The 18889-nt window shown below is 35.1% G+C and overlaps 1 protein-coding gene across 1 annotated transcript in view; it reads left to right on the plus strand.

The window, feature by feature from the left end:
* MIER3 (MIER family member 3) overlaps window positions 1-18575 on the plus strand; it is a 30674-nt gene extending 12099 nt beyond the window's left edge. Inside the window, exons 4-13 of the mRNA XM_023625648.2 lie at window positions 554-688; window positions 1906-2026; window positions 3221-3306; window positions 3505-3577; window positions 5593-5744; window positions 7846-7927; window positions 9307-9401; window positions 14114-14241; window positions 14322-14464; window positions 14574-18575. Of these exons, the coding sequence (XP_023481416.1) occupies window positions 554-688; window positions 1906-2026; window positions 3221-3306; window positions 3505-3577; window positions 5593-5744; window positions 7846-7927; window positions 9307-9401; window positions 14114-14241; window positions 14322-14464; window positions 14574-15031 (1473 nt within the window). The 3' untranslated portion in view covers window positions 15032-18575. The remainder of the gene's footprint in view (window positions 1-553; window positions 689-1905; window positions 2027-3220; window positions 3307-3504; window positions 3578-5592; window positions 5745-7845; window positions 7928-9306; window positions 9402-14113; window positions 14242-14321; window positions 14465-14573) is intronic.
* Window positions 18576-18889: the final 314 nt, after the last annotated feature.

The following is an 18889-nucleotide window of genomic DNA, read 5'->3' on the forward strand; positions in this document are numbered from 1 at the left end:
AGGAAAAAACCCCAAACAACTGGTATAGAATATAGATAAAGTAGTAGGAATGAATATAAAAGGATAATTGTGTTTTGAAAATTAATAAATATTGTTTGCATTAGTAAATGTTCAGCAAAGTTTTCCCATCAGGGGTCTTCTAATGAGCACGAAGGATAAACCAAGTGATCAGCTATTAGTTACCAGGAAACAAACTGAAAATTACATGAAGTTATTGATTGATTAATCGGAAATATTTTCAAGGCAAATGTTTATACTAATGTGAAAGCTGAAAAAAGGAAAAAAGGTCTGCACTAAAGCAAATATTTGAGGAATTGTTAAGAACCTAAAATGGTGGTGGAAAATAAAAATTCAGATGTTAATTGTTAGGCTTTTGTTGATATAGGTGTTTGAGTCGTTTTCTGGCAGTGATACAAATAGAAAAACTAAAACTTGGCTTTGATTTGATACTGCTGTTTTTATAGTGTGCTTTATGAACAGTGAGGGCATCACAGTTTATCTCTGGTCCGGCATTGTGACATATGAGTGTGTGTTTGTGTCCTGGCTTGAATAGGAGGGAAACATGCCTCTAGAAGATTTACTGGCGTTCTATGGCTATGAACCTGCAATTCCTGCGGTTGCAAATTCTAGTGCAAACAGTTCCCCAAGTGAACTTGCAGATGAACTCCCAGATATGACACTAGACAAAGTGAGTACAAGCGTTTAAAAGAAAAATTCCAGATCTGTTACCATTGACTGTTTTTATTAGACTTGCCTTAATTTAAAGCATTTCAGAATCCTGAAATGTAGATTTCTTATTGTCCCGTTGCTCTCATCATTTTGGTGACTGATTTAAATATTGTTTGGCTTTGTTCACACTACTTTAAAAGTAGTAGTAGCATTGTAATACTTTGTGTTTGAGTGTTCTCATAATTTTTTCATCTTTCCTATGTAGACACGTTGTATCTAAACTTAGATTTTGCCCTAACTTCTTTTGATCCTGTGAACACTTGAATACATTGATTAATAAATCCCCCAGAAGCTTGAACCCAAGCTGGCTTAGGCATGGAGTAGTTGCAGAGAAGTTCTGTTTTCTTGGGCTCTGGGAGTGACAACAGCCACAGCGGCCAAGGCCTCAGTGATCTGTCTCTAACATAGACTGGTTGTGGGGGCGGCTTGGTCCCTGCTGAGGAAAATTCACACAGCCACAGTCTCTGCTAACACATCCCTGGAAAGCTTTCCTCGCCTTTCAGATCTCAGGCAGGGAAGGGAATCCACGCCTTGGAACCTCTTCCTCTGAGTTGCATTGTTCCCAGTTTTGAGTCAAATGTGATATTAATGTACTGGAGACCTTAATGACCGAAGTCATCCAGCAAATATTGAGTGCCTACTGTGTATCAGGCACAAGGGTGACTATACACTTACGTAAAAATTAATTCAAATCTGTTCCTTTTAAAATTATATCACTAGTCCGGCCTGTTCCTTACTTAGACTTTAAAAATTATTGGAAGACTGGAGTTTGGAGACTTTTTTTTGTTTTATATATTTATGTTGGCAGAAAGTGAGTTTAATTGTTAACCACTTAGAAGTAAGATTTTTTTGGTAAATTCACTAAAAATTAGCCTGCAGCTTTAGATAAGCTCTCTTGCATACCTACAAATTAGGCAAATTGTTTGTTAAAAGTGTATATTAATGTAGTTATTAAATATTATATGTAATTAAATATTAAATGTTATGAAATATTTATCTACATAAAGTCAATTATAGGAGAATTTCAGATTTACGTCTCTCAAAACTAAGGTTTCAACTAGTTCTTAACTATATCATAATACCATAATATGTTTATGAAAATGTTATAAAAAGACTTTTTTTTAATTGGTGAGATGTAATCATTTCTAACTCTGCACTGCACTCCTGTTCTTACAGGAGGAAATAGCAAAAGACCTCCTGTCAGGTGATGATGAGGAAACGCAGTCGTCTGCAGATGATCTGACACCGTCTGTGACTTCCCATGAAACTTCTGATTTCTTCCCTAGGCCTTTACGATGTAAGAAGCCCAATCATTACTGATTATTAGTAACATTGATACTCCCACTTGAGTACATTTATTGTATTCAGTAGTTTGTCAGAATATTCTAAGTGTTTTATTTAATTTAAAAGAATGCTGTTATTATCTGAACAAGATTATACCCTTCTTTTGTTGAGTTAGAGGTAAACTAATATACTGTTTAAAAATTAAAACGTTTGCTTAGTTTTGCAAGACTGTCTGCTTTCTTTTCTTTTCCAAGACTCATCTGTTGCTATGGTAACCAATCTTAGTTCAACCATGAAATTTTATAGACATTCTTTGGACTTCTGTTAAAAGGCCCTTACTGTCCTGGTTTTGAAAACTATCAGCTCCTCAGAAACTATTTTTTATTTTTACTGATTTATTTAATCCTTTTCTTTCCTTTTGGGTCTTGGTGTTTTCTTTTAATGAGTATCAGTAGTATTTAACAGGTCTTTGAACTGAAATAATTTCTTTTCTTTCTTTCTTTCTTTGGTGAGGAAGATTGCCCCTGAGCTAGCATCCATTGCCATTCTTCCCCGTTTTGCTTGAGGAAGATTGTCTGTGCTAACATCCATGCCAGTCCTCCTCTATTTTGTATGTGGGACACCACCACAGCCTGGCTTGATGAGCGGTGTCTAGGTCTGTGCCCAGAATCCAAACCGACAAACCCTGGGCTGTTGAAACAGAGTGCACCAGACTTAACTGCTATGCCACCGGGTTGGCCTCTGAAATAGTTTCTAATATGCAGCTTCACTTATTTCTCAGATATTTTTATGGTTGAAGAGCTGTTCAGTTGAGTTTAAACACACATACACACATTTATTCCAGAAACATAATTTTGCTGGATTTAACGTGCAGCTCTTTGTGTGGATCTTACTCTGGTTAGTATAATCAGAACTCTTGTGCTTTATATTCTTTTTTAAGGTGACCATAGTGGTTTTCCCTTTGCCTCCCCGAACTATTTGAATGTATACAAATAATTATAAGGATACTATACACTTTCTTAGTGTTTTCAGTGTCTTGTTTTGACTAGTGTCAAAATGTGAGACTAGTACAAGAGGGTTAGTGTATTTGTGCTGATCTCATTTATTCAACAAATTTTCATAAAATCCCATGTGCCAGACAGTCTTCCAGGTGCTGCACAAATAGGCAATAAAAACCTGTTTTAAAATTTGGTTTTCTTCTCTTAAGCAAATACTACATGTGATGGGGATAAGGAATCAGAAGTTGAAGATGTTGAAACAGACAGTGGTAACTCGCCTGAAGACTTGAGGAAGGTAAGTTTAGTTACCATCATAACTTATCAGACTGTTTGGACTAAAGTAGCTTTGAAAAGCATTTCTTAAATAATTGGAGATAATTTTGTTGTTGCAAGAAGTTTCTTCTGACTTGTAGTAACTGATTAATGAGTTGGAACTTTTTTCCAGTGTTTATTTTTACAATGAATTGTTTTCTATTTCTCAATTTTCCTGTAGGAAATAATGATCGGTTTACAGTATCAGGCAGAGATTCCCCCTTATCTTGGAGAGTATGATGGTAATGAGAAAGGTAAGGAAGGCTTTTGATTTTGATATTTGGTAGGGCAAGTTACCCTTAATATGTTTATTTAAATATCTGATTATAGCCTTGGCTTTATAAAGGTAGATTTGGAGTCAGGGAAAATTTGGATCTGACTTAGGAATAATATATCATAATTAACCATGAGACTCGGAGAACTACCCCCTCTCCATACAGTGCTTCTTAGCCAGTATGCTGAGCTCCTTTTAAAGTTGTGGAGAGCCTCTTAAGGTGCAACTGCATGGCCTGTATCCCCCTCCAATAGAAGTGGGTTGAATCTTAGCACCTGAGATAATGGCAATGTTGGGGATATAATCTTCTTGGAAGGAAAACTGTTGAGGAGAAAAGAGACCAAAGAAATTCTCCTGCCCCAGCCCTGATCAAGAAGGTGGTGGGATATAAGGATTCTGCTGCTTTTGTTGTACACCCTTGATTAAGTGTAATCAGTTTTTCTTCACATTTTTGGTAGATTGCAACTATAGTTGGTTCTGAAAATATGGAAGGGTGAGGTGGTGGAAAATAAAAATACAGGTACACCTTCCTAGTGGAACTTGGGAACCAAGTAGATTTGACTGTGGGCAGTTGACTTTTTCCCTAATGAGTTCATTGGTCCCTGTGAGGTCATGAGGGTAAAAGCAGGACAGCGATACAACACTTCCTGAGTTCTTTCTTCCTTTTCCTCTGCATTGGGTCATCCCTCATTTAAAGGAAGGGAGGACTGGCTACCATGGGGTCAGTAGCCTTGACAGCCCTTAGCAACACCGTTTTCCTATACCTCTTTCTACGTGATGGAAGACAGTTGTTCTGGGGAAGCAGACAGTAGCTGATCATCTTCAGGTGCCCCAGCCTTGCCCCCCCAACCCAAATGCCACACGCACCCTTGGAGCTAAGCACATGCAGAGCAGCTGTTGGTCCACAGCTTATATATAATGGAGGTAATAGCGTCTCAGTTCTACACATTCAGGAGGGAAGGCATACCTTCTCTATCTCTTGAGAGAATAAATCCAAATTATTTTACCTGTTTCAGTTTTGACCAAAAAGTAAAGAAACTAGTTCCAGAAACTTACCTCAAAAATCAGTCTTATTGCTTCACAGCACACTTTATTTTTAACTTTCTCACTTACTAGGAATGATAATGTCTACCTTACACAGTTGTGAATACAGAGCACTTACCACGGTCCCTGCTACATAGTGTGCTCTCAATACGTTATTTTTATTAGCTATATTCAGTACTTATACCCTTGAAGAATGGATTGTACGTGAAGCAGTGGAATAAATACTTAGGCCGTCTGTATTGTCTGAAGTAGAAGATTTGAGTATGGGGGCAGTGTGTGCATTAGTGTACACCTTGTTTTAGTGACATTTTGCTTATTAATAAATCAGCCTCTAAGAGACTGTGGAAAGTTTCCTCCCCTTCTATTTATCGTTCTTTTCCATTTTTGATTAATCTGCTTCTTCCTTTAGACAGAAATTCACCTTCTGGGAGGAAATTGGTAAAAGAAAAATATACCTTTCTTAGGTGTTTCATTATTGGCACATATTTCAGTTTTTGTTTATTTTTGTTTGTTTCTTTTGTTTGTAATTTTTAACCTCTAGACGTCTCATAGAACCATTTTGGGAGTTCAAGAGAAAACTCCAATCAAGTCATTAAAGAATTTACGTAGGGTTTTTTATCCCCTCATTAGAGGAATGTAAGATACCACTGTGGGGTTTTACATTAGACTTTACTAGGCATAGAAAGCCTGTGATTGGTTAGTAAATTCAGCCACCAAAAAAGCTGCAAGCTCTAGCCACTGGAACACTTGGCCCTTAATAAAGTTAGAAAGAACTTTTTTAAACCTTTACTGAGGAAAGGCTCAGCTTGCCAGACAATCAAATCAGTGGTGTCCTCAAAGTTAGTTACTTGTCTCAGTGTATAGCCTATTAAGAAAGAGAAAGAACAGTTTGTATACATCTTGGAGGGCATTCACTATTTTTAATGTGTTAATGGGATTTTTCTTTATCAGTGTATGAAAATGAAGACCAGTTACTTTGGCGTCCTGGTGTGGTTTTGGAGAGCAAAGTTAAGGAGTACCTTGTTGAGACCTCATTAAGAACTGGAAATGAAAAAATAATGGATAGGATTTCTGCTGGAACACACACAAGGGACAATGAACAGGTATACTTTAACGTCTGTTGAAACAGCAGCTAGTAGTATCTTCTTGATTTTCTTAGATTTGATTCTTCTGTTTCTTAAACGTGATGTGGATACCTCTTTTTCTAATAGATTTTCAAAACTTAGAGTATACTGGTTTAAAAGAAAAATCCCGAGACCTGGTGATAACCCCTCTCTATTATTTTGTGTCTTTTCTTCTGGTCTTTTCTTCTATACATATACACATATCTTACTTTAGGTACCATTTAATATCCTTATGATCACGTAATCTTATTTTCTTTTGCTGTTGAGGATTCTTTAATACTTCATTCTTGATGACTGTGTATTCCACCCTGTAGTTGTAATAGCACTTGTTTAAACATTTTCCATGGTTGGACTTTTAGATTTTATGATAAAGGTATTTTTTGGATTATTCTTGAAGTTTCTTCAGGAAGTGATTAAAGGTAATGTCTGTTAAGATTGTATAAATTTGCTTTAGGAGCATTTGTTAAACACTGTTTACCTGTAGAAGCAGAACATTCTCCTGATCATAGGTGGGATGAGGGTGGGAGTATTGCCTATTAAGGGCTTTTTGAATGCCCCTAGTTTTGCCCTTCTGACATCATTTTGCCCCTATCATATACTTTGTCACTCTGTATTGCCAGCCAAGATGATCCTGACTAATAAATACCCAAAGATAGGTAGACTCAAACTCGAATCCCCAAGTAACATAGAGAAGTCATACAAGCTGAACTTCAAAGTAGTTTTGTCAACTGTCTAAAAGAAATCCCCTTGGGTTTTTGTACTGACATTCCTATAAACTAATAGTGGAAGAATTAGTCTTTAGAACGTTAAACCTTCCACTTCAAGAACATGGTCTGACTCTCCATTTATTTGCCTTTTTTAATCACTCAAATGTTTTTGTTTGAACATCACATGCATCTAATTAGCTTAATTCCTCAATATCTTTTGTATATAATACTCTTGTAAATGAGATCTCTATTATATGTATAATTGTATATTGTTGATATAGAGAAAGCAATCTTTTAAAAATTTTTTTCTCAAGCTATTGAAACTCTTTAGTATAATGAGATGTTTCAGTTGTGTCTCTTAGGTTTTCTAGTCTTAAAATCATTACTGAATTATACTATTGTTCCTTCCTTACCATTATTATATCTCTTATTCCTGTTATATGTCTTACTGCATTAGCCATAACTCTCAGAGACATTCGGTAGTAATACTGATTTAAGGCCTGCTTTTGCTGGAAAATAGTACATCTTCAGATTTTTACATTAAGAATAATAGCAGCACTTGGTTCAATGTAGGTTATCTTTATTATAGTAAGGTAGTATCCATCTACTTATAGCTATTATATTTTTGTCTTATTTTAATTAGAAATGAATACTGATTTATCATGCTTTTTTAGTAACTGTTGAGATTATTGTTTTTAATGATTATTAATGTATTCATTATTAATCTATTGATGTATTAATAGATATCCTAATATTGAGCCATCCTTGCCTTTCTTGAAACTTACTTGGGAAGGTGATTATTATTTCTTACCCTCAGTTGAGTTCTGTCTGCTACTATTTAGTATATTCACAATTCTAAACAGATTTAGTAGGAAGAAATTTTTTTTAAAATGGCACCTTTCATAGTAGATGGAAATAATTGAGACCATTATAAACTCTAGTCACTAATGTAGCTGTCCTCCTGTTCCAGACCTGCTGTTTTTCTATTTTGTTAAAACTGTAAAAGGCAGGGTGTAGGTGATATCAAGAGATAAGACCATAGTTCTAATTTTTCCCAGCTACGAAAAATGTCACCTAAAATAGGGGAATTCCTCCAGCCCAGAAGGTGTAGCAATAAAAAAAAAAAGTCAAGCATGATACTGGTAGATGACTTCTGAGAGATAGAGTGAGAATGAACAAACTCATGGGTTGCCAGAGTCCGTCTGCAGGATTTATATGGACTAAATGTCCGGGCAGACATACGTCAGGTGTCCTGAAATTAGAGACATTTCAGCCACTAGTTTTCAGGATTCTTACAGTATGCCTTTTTTTAAAAAATACTGTTAACATGAACTTCTGGTGATTTTTATTGAGTTTTTTGCTCTCTGTCCTAGGCATTATATGAACTTCTCAAGTGTAATCATAATATAAAGGAAGCCATTGAAAGGTACTGCTGCAATGGAAAGGCATCTCAAGGTACGAAACAGTTGGGATCAAGAGAGGGAAAAGGCAGGGGATGGCCATTTGGGGATCAGAATAAGCAAAATAGCATAAAGGATGGAGCAATCCTATAACACTTTTGTAAGATCTGTGTTCATCTTCATAGCAAATAATTTTTTCCTTTTCTTGCCCTCTATTTTTAGACGTACCAGAGATTGTTCAAATACAAATTAGTTACCCCCCTGTCACCTCCACTTTCTTGAAGAAATAGTTACAGAACAAAGCAGACCCCAGAGATGACAATATATCCAAAGTAATTAAAAAGAATGATTTTATGATTTCGTTGACAAAAAAAGTTGTTTTTTCTTTTTTTAAAAAATCGGACAGGAAGTGAAAAGGAGATTAAAGATTAAGAAAAGAAACATGTATATATATTCCATTGATTTATTGCCAGAAATGTATTTTTCATAGTTATGTAATAACACTTTTACAATGCTAAGGTTTTGTGTGTGTCGGAAAAATGGTTAACTTTAATTTCAGTCTTTTTGTCATTGTATAAATGGATTGCATGCACCATAGTTCTCATTAAGAATATGTAGAGTGAAACAGTACTTAGTAATATTATATAAATGACTTGGAAAAATGTAAAAGCTGGAAACTGTACATTTAAACTTGTAGATTGTGATAGCCTGTTGAAATGTTTCCTTGTAAAAGCTATTTTTTTGAAAAAATTATTTTAAGCTCTCATAACTCTCAAAAACTAAATACTGATTTCCTCCTCAGTTCAAACTATTTGCCACCTTTTTGATGGACTACTGTTAATGGCTTTGGGGACCTGGTCTCCATGGTCATTGAGTGAGGCACTTTGTCTCCTCTGCCCCAAGTAGATTTGACTTCACCATTAACATCTGCCCGGAAGTTAAATGGGATTTAGTCTTTTGAGAGCATGGGCTGTTTCTTATTCCCTTTATATTTACAGAGTATAGCACTACAAACTGACTAAATAAATACGTCTTGTTTATGTATGGTCTCTGATTAAAGAACTTAGGGTTTTGATGTAAGACCAAAATAAGGCTTTTTTTTTCATGAAGGAAATAACCTAATTTAAAATATATGCTCACTGTTTAAAAAAGTCAGAAAAATGGTGAGCATAAATTATAGAAAAACATTAAATTCTAATCCCACCATGCAGAGGAAAAAAACAGTGTTTATATTTTCGTAGTCTAGATTTTTTGATAGGATTTATAGTATGCATTCTTTCGGTAATCCTAACTGAAATCTCCTACATACAGAACTTGTGTGTGTGTGTGTGTGTACCTTTATGGCCTTTTATTGGTAAAACATACTGAAAGTAAATCAGTGATTCATAGAAAAGAGTTTTGAGGCCAATGAGTTTTGTTTTAAAATTTCTTTAGAAGGAATGACTGCATGGACGGAGGAAGAATGCCGGAACTTCGAACATGCACTCATGCTTTTTGGAAAAGATTTTCATCTTATACAGAAGAATAAGGTAACTTAGGCAAATTAGTACAGAGAAATTGCTTAGTGATTACAATGAGTATAAGCTACTAACTTTTAAGTCACTTGGGTAGGAAAAAAAAAAAAAGGCAGCAACTTGTTAATGCTCCCCTGCCGTTAACATATCTCACATTGCTCTAAACATGACTAGGATTTGCTCAAAGATGCCATAGCCTGCTCATGGGTTGGCTGATAGTACACTCAAGTATCATTTGACAAATACAGTTATCATGCTCTACTCACAGAAAATGGATTCACTGTATTTTTCAGGAAGTGTTACTCTTCTACTTTTTTCCTTGACATTCATTTCTTTCTAAGCTATTCAGAGGTTTGTGGCCTCAGAAATGTTTCTCTTTAGCAGTGAGAACTGCAGTTACTGAAAGAAGAAACATTGGTTACTAAAAGCAACTAAAATATTCTAACAACATCAAATGTTGACAAGGATATGGAGCAGCAGGAACTCTCTCATTCATTGCTGGTAGGAATGCAACATGGTGCACAGTCTCTTTGAAAGACAGTTTGGTGGTTTCTTACAAACCTAACTCTACTCTGACCATACAATCCAAGAATCTCACTCATTGGTATTTACCCGAAGGAGTTGAAAACATGTCCACACAGAAACCTGCATGTGAATATTTGGTAGATTTAATCATAATTGCCAAAACTTGGAAGCAGTTAAGATGTCCTTTGAGATGAATGAATAAATAAACTGTGGCACATCCATACAATAGAATATTATTCAGTGTTAAAAAGAAATGAACTATCAAGCTACAGAAAGACATGGAAGAACCTTAGATGCATATTGCTAAGTTAAAGAAGCCAATCTGAAAGGCTACATACTGTATGATTACAACTATATGACATTCTTGAAAAGGCAAAATTTTGGAGATGGTAAAAAGATCAGTGGTTCCAGGGGCTAGTGGGGAGGGAGGGATGAATAGGCAGAGCGTGGAGGATTTTTAGGGCAGTGAAACTGCTCTGTATGGTACTATAATGGTGGATATATGTCATTATACATTTGTCAAAACCCATAGGACGTACAATACCAAGAGTGAACCCTAATACAAATGATGGACTTTGGGTGATAAAGATGTGTCTATGTACTCATTAATTGTAACAGATGTACCACTGTGGTGGGGGATGTTGATAGTGGAGGAAGCCACGTGTGAGTGGGAGTAGGAGGTGTATGGGAACTCCATACTTCTCAATTCTGTTGTGAACCTACAATTGCGTTAAAAATAGTCTATTGTTTAAAATGTGTGTGTGTATGTATATTCTAATAGTTTGGAATAATTAAGTCTCATTAAAGTATGCTTTGTTTATTATTCTCTCTCTTCATCCTAAAGGAACCTAGGATTCTGAAGTATTTAGGTGGGTAGGTCAATATTTTATGCCTTTTTCTTTTTAATTAATAGACCTTTTTAGAGCAGTTTTTGGTTAATAGAAAAATTGATCAAAAGTACACTGAATTCCCATACATCCCCTCTTATCCTGTATAGATAGCTTCCACTATTACTAATATCTTACATTAGTGTGATACATTAGTTACAATTAATGAGCCAATATTGATACATTATTTTCAACTGAAGTTTACATTATGGTTCCTTCTTTGTGTTGTATATTCTATGGATTTTGACAAATGCATAATGACATATATCCACCATTATAGTATCATACAGAAGAGTTTGAGTACCCTAAAAGTACCCTGGGCTCCAACTTATTCCAACGTATTTCTCCCTTCCTCCCTGCGTGTCACCCTAACCCCTGCCTTTTTACTGTCTCTGTGCTTTTGCCATTTTGGAATGTCATATAATTGGAATCATACAGTGTGTAGTCTTTTCAGATTGACTTATTTGACTTAGCAATATGCATTTAAGGTTTCTCTGTCTTTTTGTAACTTGATAGCTCATTTCTTTTTATTCCATTGTATGGATTTATCAGTTTGTTTATTCACCTATTGGAGGACATCTTGGTTGCTTTCAAGTTTTGACAGTTACGAATAAAGCTGCTGTCTACATCCTTGTGGAGGTTTTTCTGTGAACATAAGTTTTCAATTCCTTTGGGTAAATACCAGTGGGTGCAATTGCTGGATCATTTGTAAGAAATTGCTAAACTATCTTCCAAAGTGGCTGTACGTTTTGCATTCCCATCAGCAGTGAATGAGAGTTCCTGTCGCTCCACATCCTCACCAGCATTTGGTGTTGTCAGTGTTTTGGATTTTGGCTATTCTGATAGGTGCGTAGTGGTATCTTGTTTTAATTTGTATTTCCCTGGTAACATATGATGTGGAGCATCTTTTCATATGTTTATTTGCAAGCTGTACATCTTTGGCGAGATTCTGTTAAGGTCTTTAGCCCATTTTTTAATCAGATGGTTTTCTTATCATTGAGTTTTAAGAGTTCTTCGTATATTTTGGATAACAGTCCTTTATCAGAAATGTATTTTGCAAATATTTTCCCCTAGTCTGTGGCTTGTCTTTTCATTCTCTTAGCACTATCTTTTGCAGAGTAGAAGTTTTCAATTTTAATGAAGTCCAGCTTACCAATTTTCTTTCATAGATCAAGCTTTTAGTTTTGTATCTAAAAAGTCATCACCATCCTGAAGGTCATCGAGATTTTCTCCTGCTATCTTCTAGGAGCTTTATAATTTTGCATTTTACGTTTAGGTCTATAATTCATTTTGAGTTAATTTTTGTGAAAAGTCTAAGATTTGTGTCTAGATTCCTTTTTTTTTTGCATTTGGATGTCCAGTTGTTCTAGCACCATTTATTGAAAAGACTATCCTCCTTTTATTGAATCACCTTTGCTCCTTTGTCAAAGGTTAGTTGACTGTATTTGTGTGGGTATATTTCCGGGCTCTCTGTTCTGTTCCATTAATCCATTTGGCTATTATTTTCCACCAGTACCACACTATTTTGATTACTGTAGCTTTTATAGTAAATCTTGAAGTCAGATAGTGTCAGTCCTCCAACTTTGTTCTTCTTCAGTATTGTGTTGGCTGTTTTGGGTCTTTTGCTCTTCCATATAAACTTTAGAATTGGTTTGTCAATATTTACTAAATAACTTGCTGGGATTTTGATTGGAATTGCACTGAATCTATAAATCAAGTTGGGGAGAACTGACATCCTAATAATAGTGAGTCTTTTCTGTCCATGAATATGAAATATCTCTCCATTTAGATCTTCTTGGATTTCTTTAATCTGAGTTTTGTAGTTTTCCTCATATAGATCTTACATGTCTTTTGTTAGATTTATACCTAAGTATTTCATTCTGGGGGAGTGCTAATGTAAATGGTATTATGTTTTTAATTTCAAATATCAATTGTTTATTGCTGATATATAGGAAAGCAGTTGACTTTTGCATATTGACCATGTATTTTGCAGCCTAGCTATAATCATTTAAGTTCCAGGAGTTTTTTTGTGATTCTTTGGAATTTTCTATATAGACAATCATGTCATCTACAAACAGAGACAGTTTTATTTCTTCTGTCTTAATCTGTATACTTTTTATTTCTTTTTCTTGTCTTATTGCATTAGCTAGACCTTTCAGTATGATGTTGAATAGTTTCATGCATTTTTGTATGTATGAGAACTTAATGTTTTCTCAAAGATGAGATGAAGTGTTTAATTTAGTAAATAGATAAAATATTTTTTAAAAAGTCTGGATTACCCTTTTAAGTCAAAATGAAACATCAGTTTTGCATTAACTTATGAAATGTATCCATTCGTTCCATAAATAAGTCCCACCATTTACCAGACATTGTTTTAAGCACTAGAGATACATCAGTGAACACAGAGAATATCCCCCTATATTCTCTACAAAAACTTGCAGTTAATGATGTTTATTGAAAAGTATACTTTATTTCTTAGTTTAAAAAGCTTATCCCTATATTATGATCTTATATTACAACATGCTCACTAATCAGGATAGAGATGTTGAAACTTCCTTTTGGATACCAATTAAGTAGTGGAGAAAGTGTTTCTTGGATAAGCACAGAGAATTTTGTCTGTACTCATACCTATGGCTATACAGAATTAGAGGAGCCCTGGTCTGGATGTAGAGCCAAGTTGGTGAGGCTCAAATTTTATTACTGGTGTTATGCTTACCAAACTCTGTTGGAACTAAGAGCCAAACATGCATTAGAGGAAAAAAATCCTGCCTTTAGCTGGCAAATCATCTTAAATTCCAGATGCTGTAGAGTGGTGATCTATTTGCCAAGGATTCTTAATCTCCTTTGAGTCATGGAGCCCTTTAATAATCGGATGAAGCTGCAGCTCTTCTCCCCAGAAAAGTATCCCTGCTTGTAATTTGGGGAATGAAACCCATTCATGGATCCCTCAGGGTTAAAAAGGACCTTTGCTGTAGTCAGAATCACAGTGAGAGTTCACTGAAGAAAAGTAAAGAATGTCAGTGTTTTAGGATTTTCAGTAAAGGTGTAAGATAATTTCTGGATACACATTTGTGTTATAAACTAATACATTATGATTTAAATAAAAACCAAACCTTGGGCTGTTTAAGGTAACCTCATTATTAAATAGTGTAAATCTAAAGACATTTCACTAATAAATGTTCAGAATTTCATAATTGGGAAGATAGTAAATAAGACCCATGGATTGAAGTTATATTGTTGTAAAAAAAAAAAAAGTTAGTAAAAAATGGGTTGAGTTTGTTGATTTGTTTTTAAGAATCTAACTTTTTTCGTTAGGTGAGAAGTAGAACAGTTGCTGAATGTGTGGCCTTCTACTACATGTGGAAGAAATCTGAACGTTATGATTACTTTGCTCAACAGACAAGATTTGGAAAGAAACGATATAACCATCACCCTGGAGTTACGTAAGTACTGCGGGCTTGATTTCAGGGACTTGTTGTAACTGTGATATGCAGCTGTAAAGTTACTGGGGTGTGTTTTTCAGGGACTATATGGATCGTTTGGTAGATGAAACGGAAGCTCTGGGTGGGGCGGTAAATTCTTCAGCCTTAACTTCTCACCGACCTGAGCCTCTTCCTGATCAACAGCTGAACATTCTCAACTCTTTCACTGCCAGTGACTTGACAGGTAAAATGAGATCTGTTTACACTCTTTAGTATAGCTTGGGGCAAAATTGTGTCCTCTTTGTTTCATGACATAGGATCACTTACTTAAACCATTTTCGATTTCTTTGTAGCTTTGACCAACAGTGTAGCGACGGTCTGCAGCCCCACGGATGTGAATTGTTTGGATGATAACTTTCCTCCACTGGGCAGCACACCCCGTGGACAAGTAAATCATGTGCCTGTTGTAACAGAGGAGTTACTCACCCTGCCCAGCAACGGGGAAAGTGATTGTTTTAATTTATTTGAGACTGGATTTTATCACTCGGAGCTAAACCCCATGAACATGTGCAGTGAAGAATCAGAAAGACCAGCAAAAAGATTGAAAATGGGCATTGCTGTTCCTGAATCCTTTATGAATGAGGTTTCTGTAAATAATTTGGGTGTGGACTTTGAAAATCACACACATCATATCACCAGTGCCAAAATGGCCGTCTCTGTGGCTGACTTCGGCAGCCTGTCTGCCAGTGAGACCAATGGTTTCATCAGTGCCCACACTCTGCATCAGCATGCTGCCCTTCACTCTGAGTGACATGAGTGAGGGGCCCAGAAACAGTGGGTGTGCAGTACCAGTAAACTTGAGGAAACTATCAGGTTTGCTTAGTCTTTCACTGGAAGTTTGAACTTTTTCACTATGACATCAGTGATGTCAGTATGTATAGACCTATATCTTGATTTATCAAGAGTATTTTCATTTTTCAATCCATAAATGTGGAAACGAACTACGATCAGCAGAGTTGGGAACTAAGATTGAACTCTGTGGTGCAGCTTTAAGCTCTGCTTATCTCTTCCTCATCCCCCAATACCTCTTCCCCACTCCCCTCTTTTTCTATTCTTTTCTGTTCCCCACTACCCTCACTCCCAATTTTAAAACCTGTAGACAGAGGCCACCAGCTCAAAACCAGCACAGATGTTCTGAACTGAATGGAGTGGCTTCTCTTTGTGTAAATTCCTTTTGCCGTAATGGATGCAGTGGAATAACAATGTTTACAGGTACCGATCCCGATCCCTGCTCAATGTAGCATTTTTTGGTTTTATTTTCTTAATTGAAAAAAGCAGGGGTAGGTTTCTTCAAACTGCACAAACATGCAAGGATTTTTTTAAAATGGAAACTTCTCTCATGTTATTCAACTAGAGCACTTCAGTTTACAAAACAGCAAGTCCATCTTTATGGAAGCCAGCATGAGGAACTGCGTGCAAATTATGAAGACGCTTGGTTGGATCCTGTTTCAAAATTCTAGACCAGGGCTACCTTACACAGAAGTGGTCATTTTACTGCTGGAAGATTTCTGTGTAACTTCATTTATTGGCTAAAAATTTGGCATTTGAAGATATGGTGTTCAGATGGGGTTTTGTCCACCATTGTCAAGATTGTAATCATAAAAATCATCCCAGTCATTGATAATTTAGCTTATCCTGAGGCAGTTGACTTGCAGGGCACAGCCTGCAAAGCCCAGGATGTTGCCACTCAATGGTTTACATTTGGGGACACCTCTTACGTTGTTTGTAGCACTGCAGTTCAGAGTGTTAATGTGTAGGAGGGACTTCTAGATTTTACACATGATGCAGTAGAACCTTGAAGTATATTTAAACTTTTTGTTTAGCTTGAACAGTTGGCAAGAAAATGTGAGTTTCTATCTGAAACAGAATGGTACGTTACCACTTTTAAGTTTTAAAAAGTGATAGACGTTCAGATGCATCTCAAACTCAGTTTTATTTTTATTCTAAACATTGTGAATGAGAAGCCATTGTCATAAACTTTGGCCTTTTTTGCTCTGTAGACATGCATCTTTAAGTTATAAGGTGAATTAAAACAATATGTAATACAGTATTAGGATGTAATAAGCTTTGCATTTATAGTTCAGTTAAAACACATTCTTTTACTTTTTTTTTTGCACCATCTTAATTAAAATTTTCAATTTTTATTAGTTGTCTGGCTTTGCAAAAAACTTAAATGTTTGGCTGCTTTGCTGATATTTGTAAGTATAAGTCGCTTCAAGGTTGTGCTGATGAGTAGATAGGATATAGTGACCTTAGTAGTGATGGAAAGGGAGGGTATTTATTATACAAACTGTGAACTGCAATGACATCCTTAGTTTTGGATGATGTGTACTCTTGTTTTTCTTTGCAGCATTTTAATGAAGATTGCTTTGAAGTGTTTACGCAGTAGCACATTTACTATAAAATTTAGTTTAGCACAGTGGACAAAAGTAGTTAAATTAATAACTTAAAATCAGTCTCTAATTTATACATCTGAAGTCTAGCATTCCTTTATGCACACAGTCAATAATGGGTAGCCTGGGCTCTGTGTTGCTTTCAGATATTTTTATCCAAGTTGTCAGCTTCTGATTGCTGTGGGTGTTGTGCTAAACTTTGAACCTTATTTCTTGTGTTAAAAATCAATACACTTTCTATAATTTAGAAAGATACTGGCCATAATCTTCCGTTGTTATAACTTTAATTTTCACTCTGGGTTTACAGTGGCTGGTCTGTATAAAATAACTTACACAAAGATGGCTGAATGCTTATACCAGTTGCACTTAAATGAACATGCCCATTCTCAGTAGCTGATGCAGTAATATATTCAGTTTATCTATGCATTGCTGGGATCTTGATATAAGATGGAAACAGTGTTTCTTATCTAAAGTTTTGATTATCAGCAAGTTGAATGGACACTTTAGTTATTTAAATAAAGATTTTTGACCAAAATCCAGAAAATGATATGAGAGAAAAATAAATTCCAGCTAGTTTAGTAGATTTTTAAATGCCAATCTGATTTTAGCCTCTTAGAGAGTGCTAACTAGCTGGTAACGTTTACTTTTAATTCCTTGTTAAAATGAGGCAATAATTTGCAAGGTTTTGTATATATGTGTACATTCTTCATATCTTTTTAGATCTAATTCAATATTTTCTGACTGCTTCCACCATGTATAATATACCAGTTTTGTGCATGCTTGATGTGACATTCATAAATTGTACCACTATGACTTTATCCATGTAAAATAGCTATTTATTGAATTTTCTTTTAAAAGCTGGATTTACTGTTTTTTTCTTTCCGTTTAAGCATCTTAACAGAGAATTTGTTATTGTTTATTAGAAGAATTGTGTTTGAGAGCATGAAAATAACTGATTTGCAATCATATGAAGAAACAATAATGCCTTTATTATCAAGTGTTAAGCACAATTCTTATAACAAACTGTGATAAATTCTTTTTGTTTTTTTTCTTTGCCGCATTATTTTTGTATGAACAAACCAAAAATCCACCGTGAGCGGTTGCAGTGTTGGCTGGTGTATCTTTTGTGTACAGGGAGTTGGAAGAGGCCAGCGGACTCGTTTAGAAGTGTACCTGGTGCTGTGATTATAGCAATACTTTACTTTTGTTAGTCATACTGCATCTTTTTCAGGCTAGCTTCTTAAATGTTTAGTTTTCCTCTTGTCATGGTCAACTGCTGAATTTACTTGAAGGATGTAGAATACTGTTTAAACAATACTAAAGTGTGTACAATTAGGTCAAAGAATTGTGCAATTGTTTCCTTTTTAATTTTTAAAATTGAGGGTCATAAATATTTGCGAATGTCAGATCGAATAGAGCATAATGATACTATTTAATTTAACCAAAGTCTCTAGTGAATATTTCAACTTTGAATGTAAACTGATGAATAAACCTGACCACCAAGGAGATTGTCTACCCAGAGTTTCAAAGCACATTGTCTACAAATGGAAATTGAAATAATTTATAAAAATATTGACATTACTATGTTTTTTAAAAAGTTCTTAATTTTTTCACTAAAAGGAGGAAACTATTAGTTTTATTGTTAAATATGGTAGATATGAAAATTCCTCTTAGATGACCAGTGATTCCAATTGTACCAGTTTGAAATAAGTACCCTGTGAGTATGAGATTAATTAGTGACAATCAGAACAAGTTTTAGTATCAGATGTTCAAGAGGAAGTTGCTATTGTTGCATTGATTTTAATATTTGTACATAAACACTGATTTTTTTGAGCATTATTTTGTATTTGTTGTACTTTAATACCTGGTGTACAGTTCCAGAAATAAAAATCTGGAAATCTTTTTTTTTCTTGGTTTGTGTGAATGTTTGCCACAAATAGATTTTTATTTAATGAATCTTAAGCTATAACACATGGGTAGATATTTAACCACTGTTAAATTGGTTTTAGATGTAGTAAATAAGATATTTGATAGGTAAAGATAAAATAGATTTTCTTTAAATCCTCTATAATAAATTTCCATCTATAATAAAATTCTAGTCACTCAAAGTGAGGATTATACTTTTAGTTTAATTCAGGAAATATTTATTGAATGTCTATTATGTTTCAAACACTGTTCTAGGTAGCTGTATCTTTTAAAGGAGGATGACATATCTG

The sequence above is a fragment of the Equus caballus genome, chromosome 21 (assembly GCF_041296265.1).
Source record: "Equus caballus isolate H_3958 breed thoroughbred chromosome 21, TB-T2T, whole genome shotgun sequence".
Lineage (NCBI taxonomy): Eukaryota > Metazoa > Chordata > Mammalia > Perissodactyla > Equidae > Equus > Equus caballus.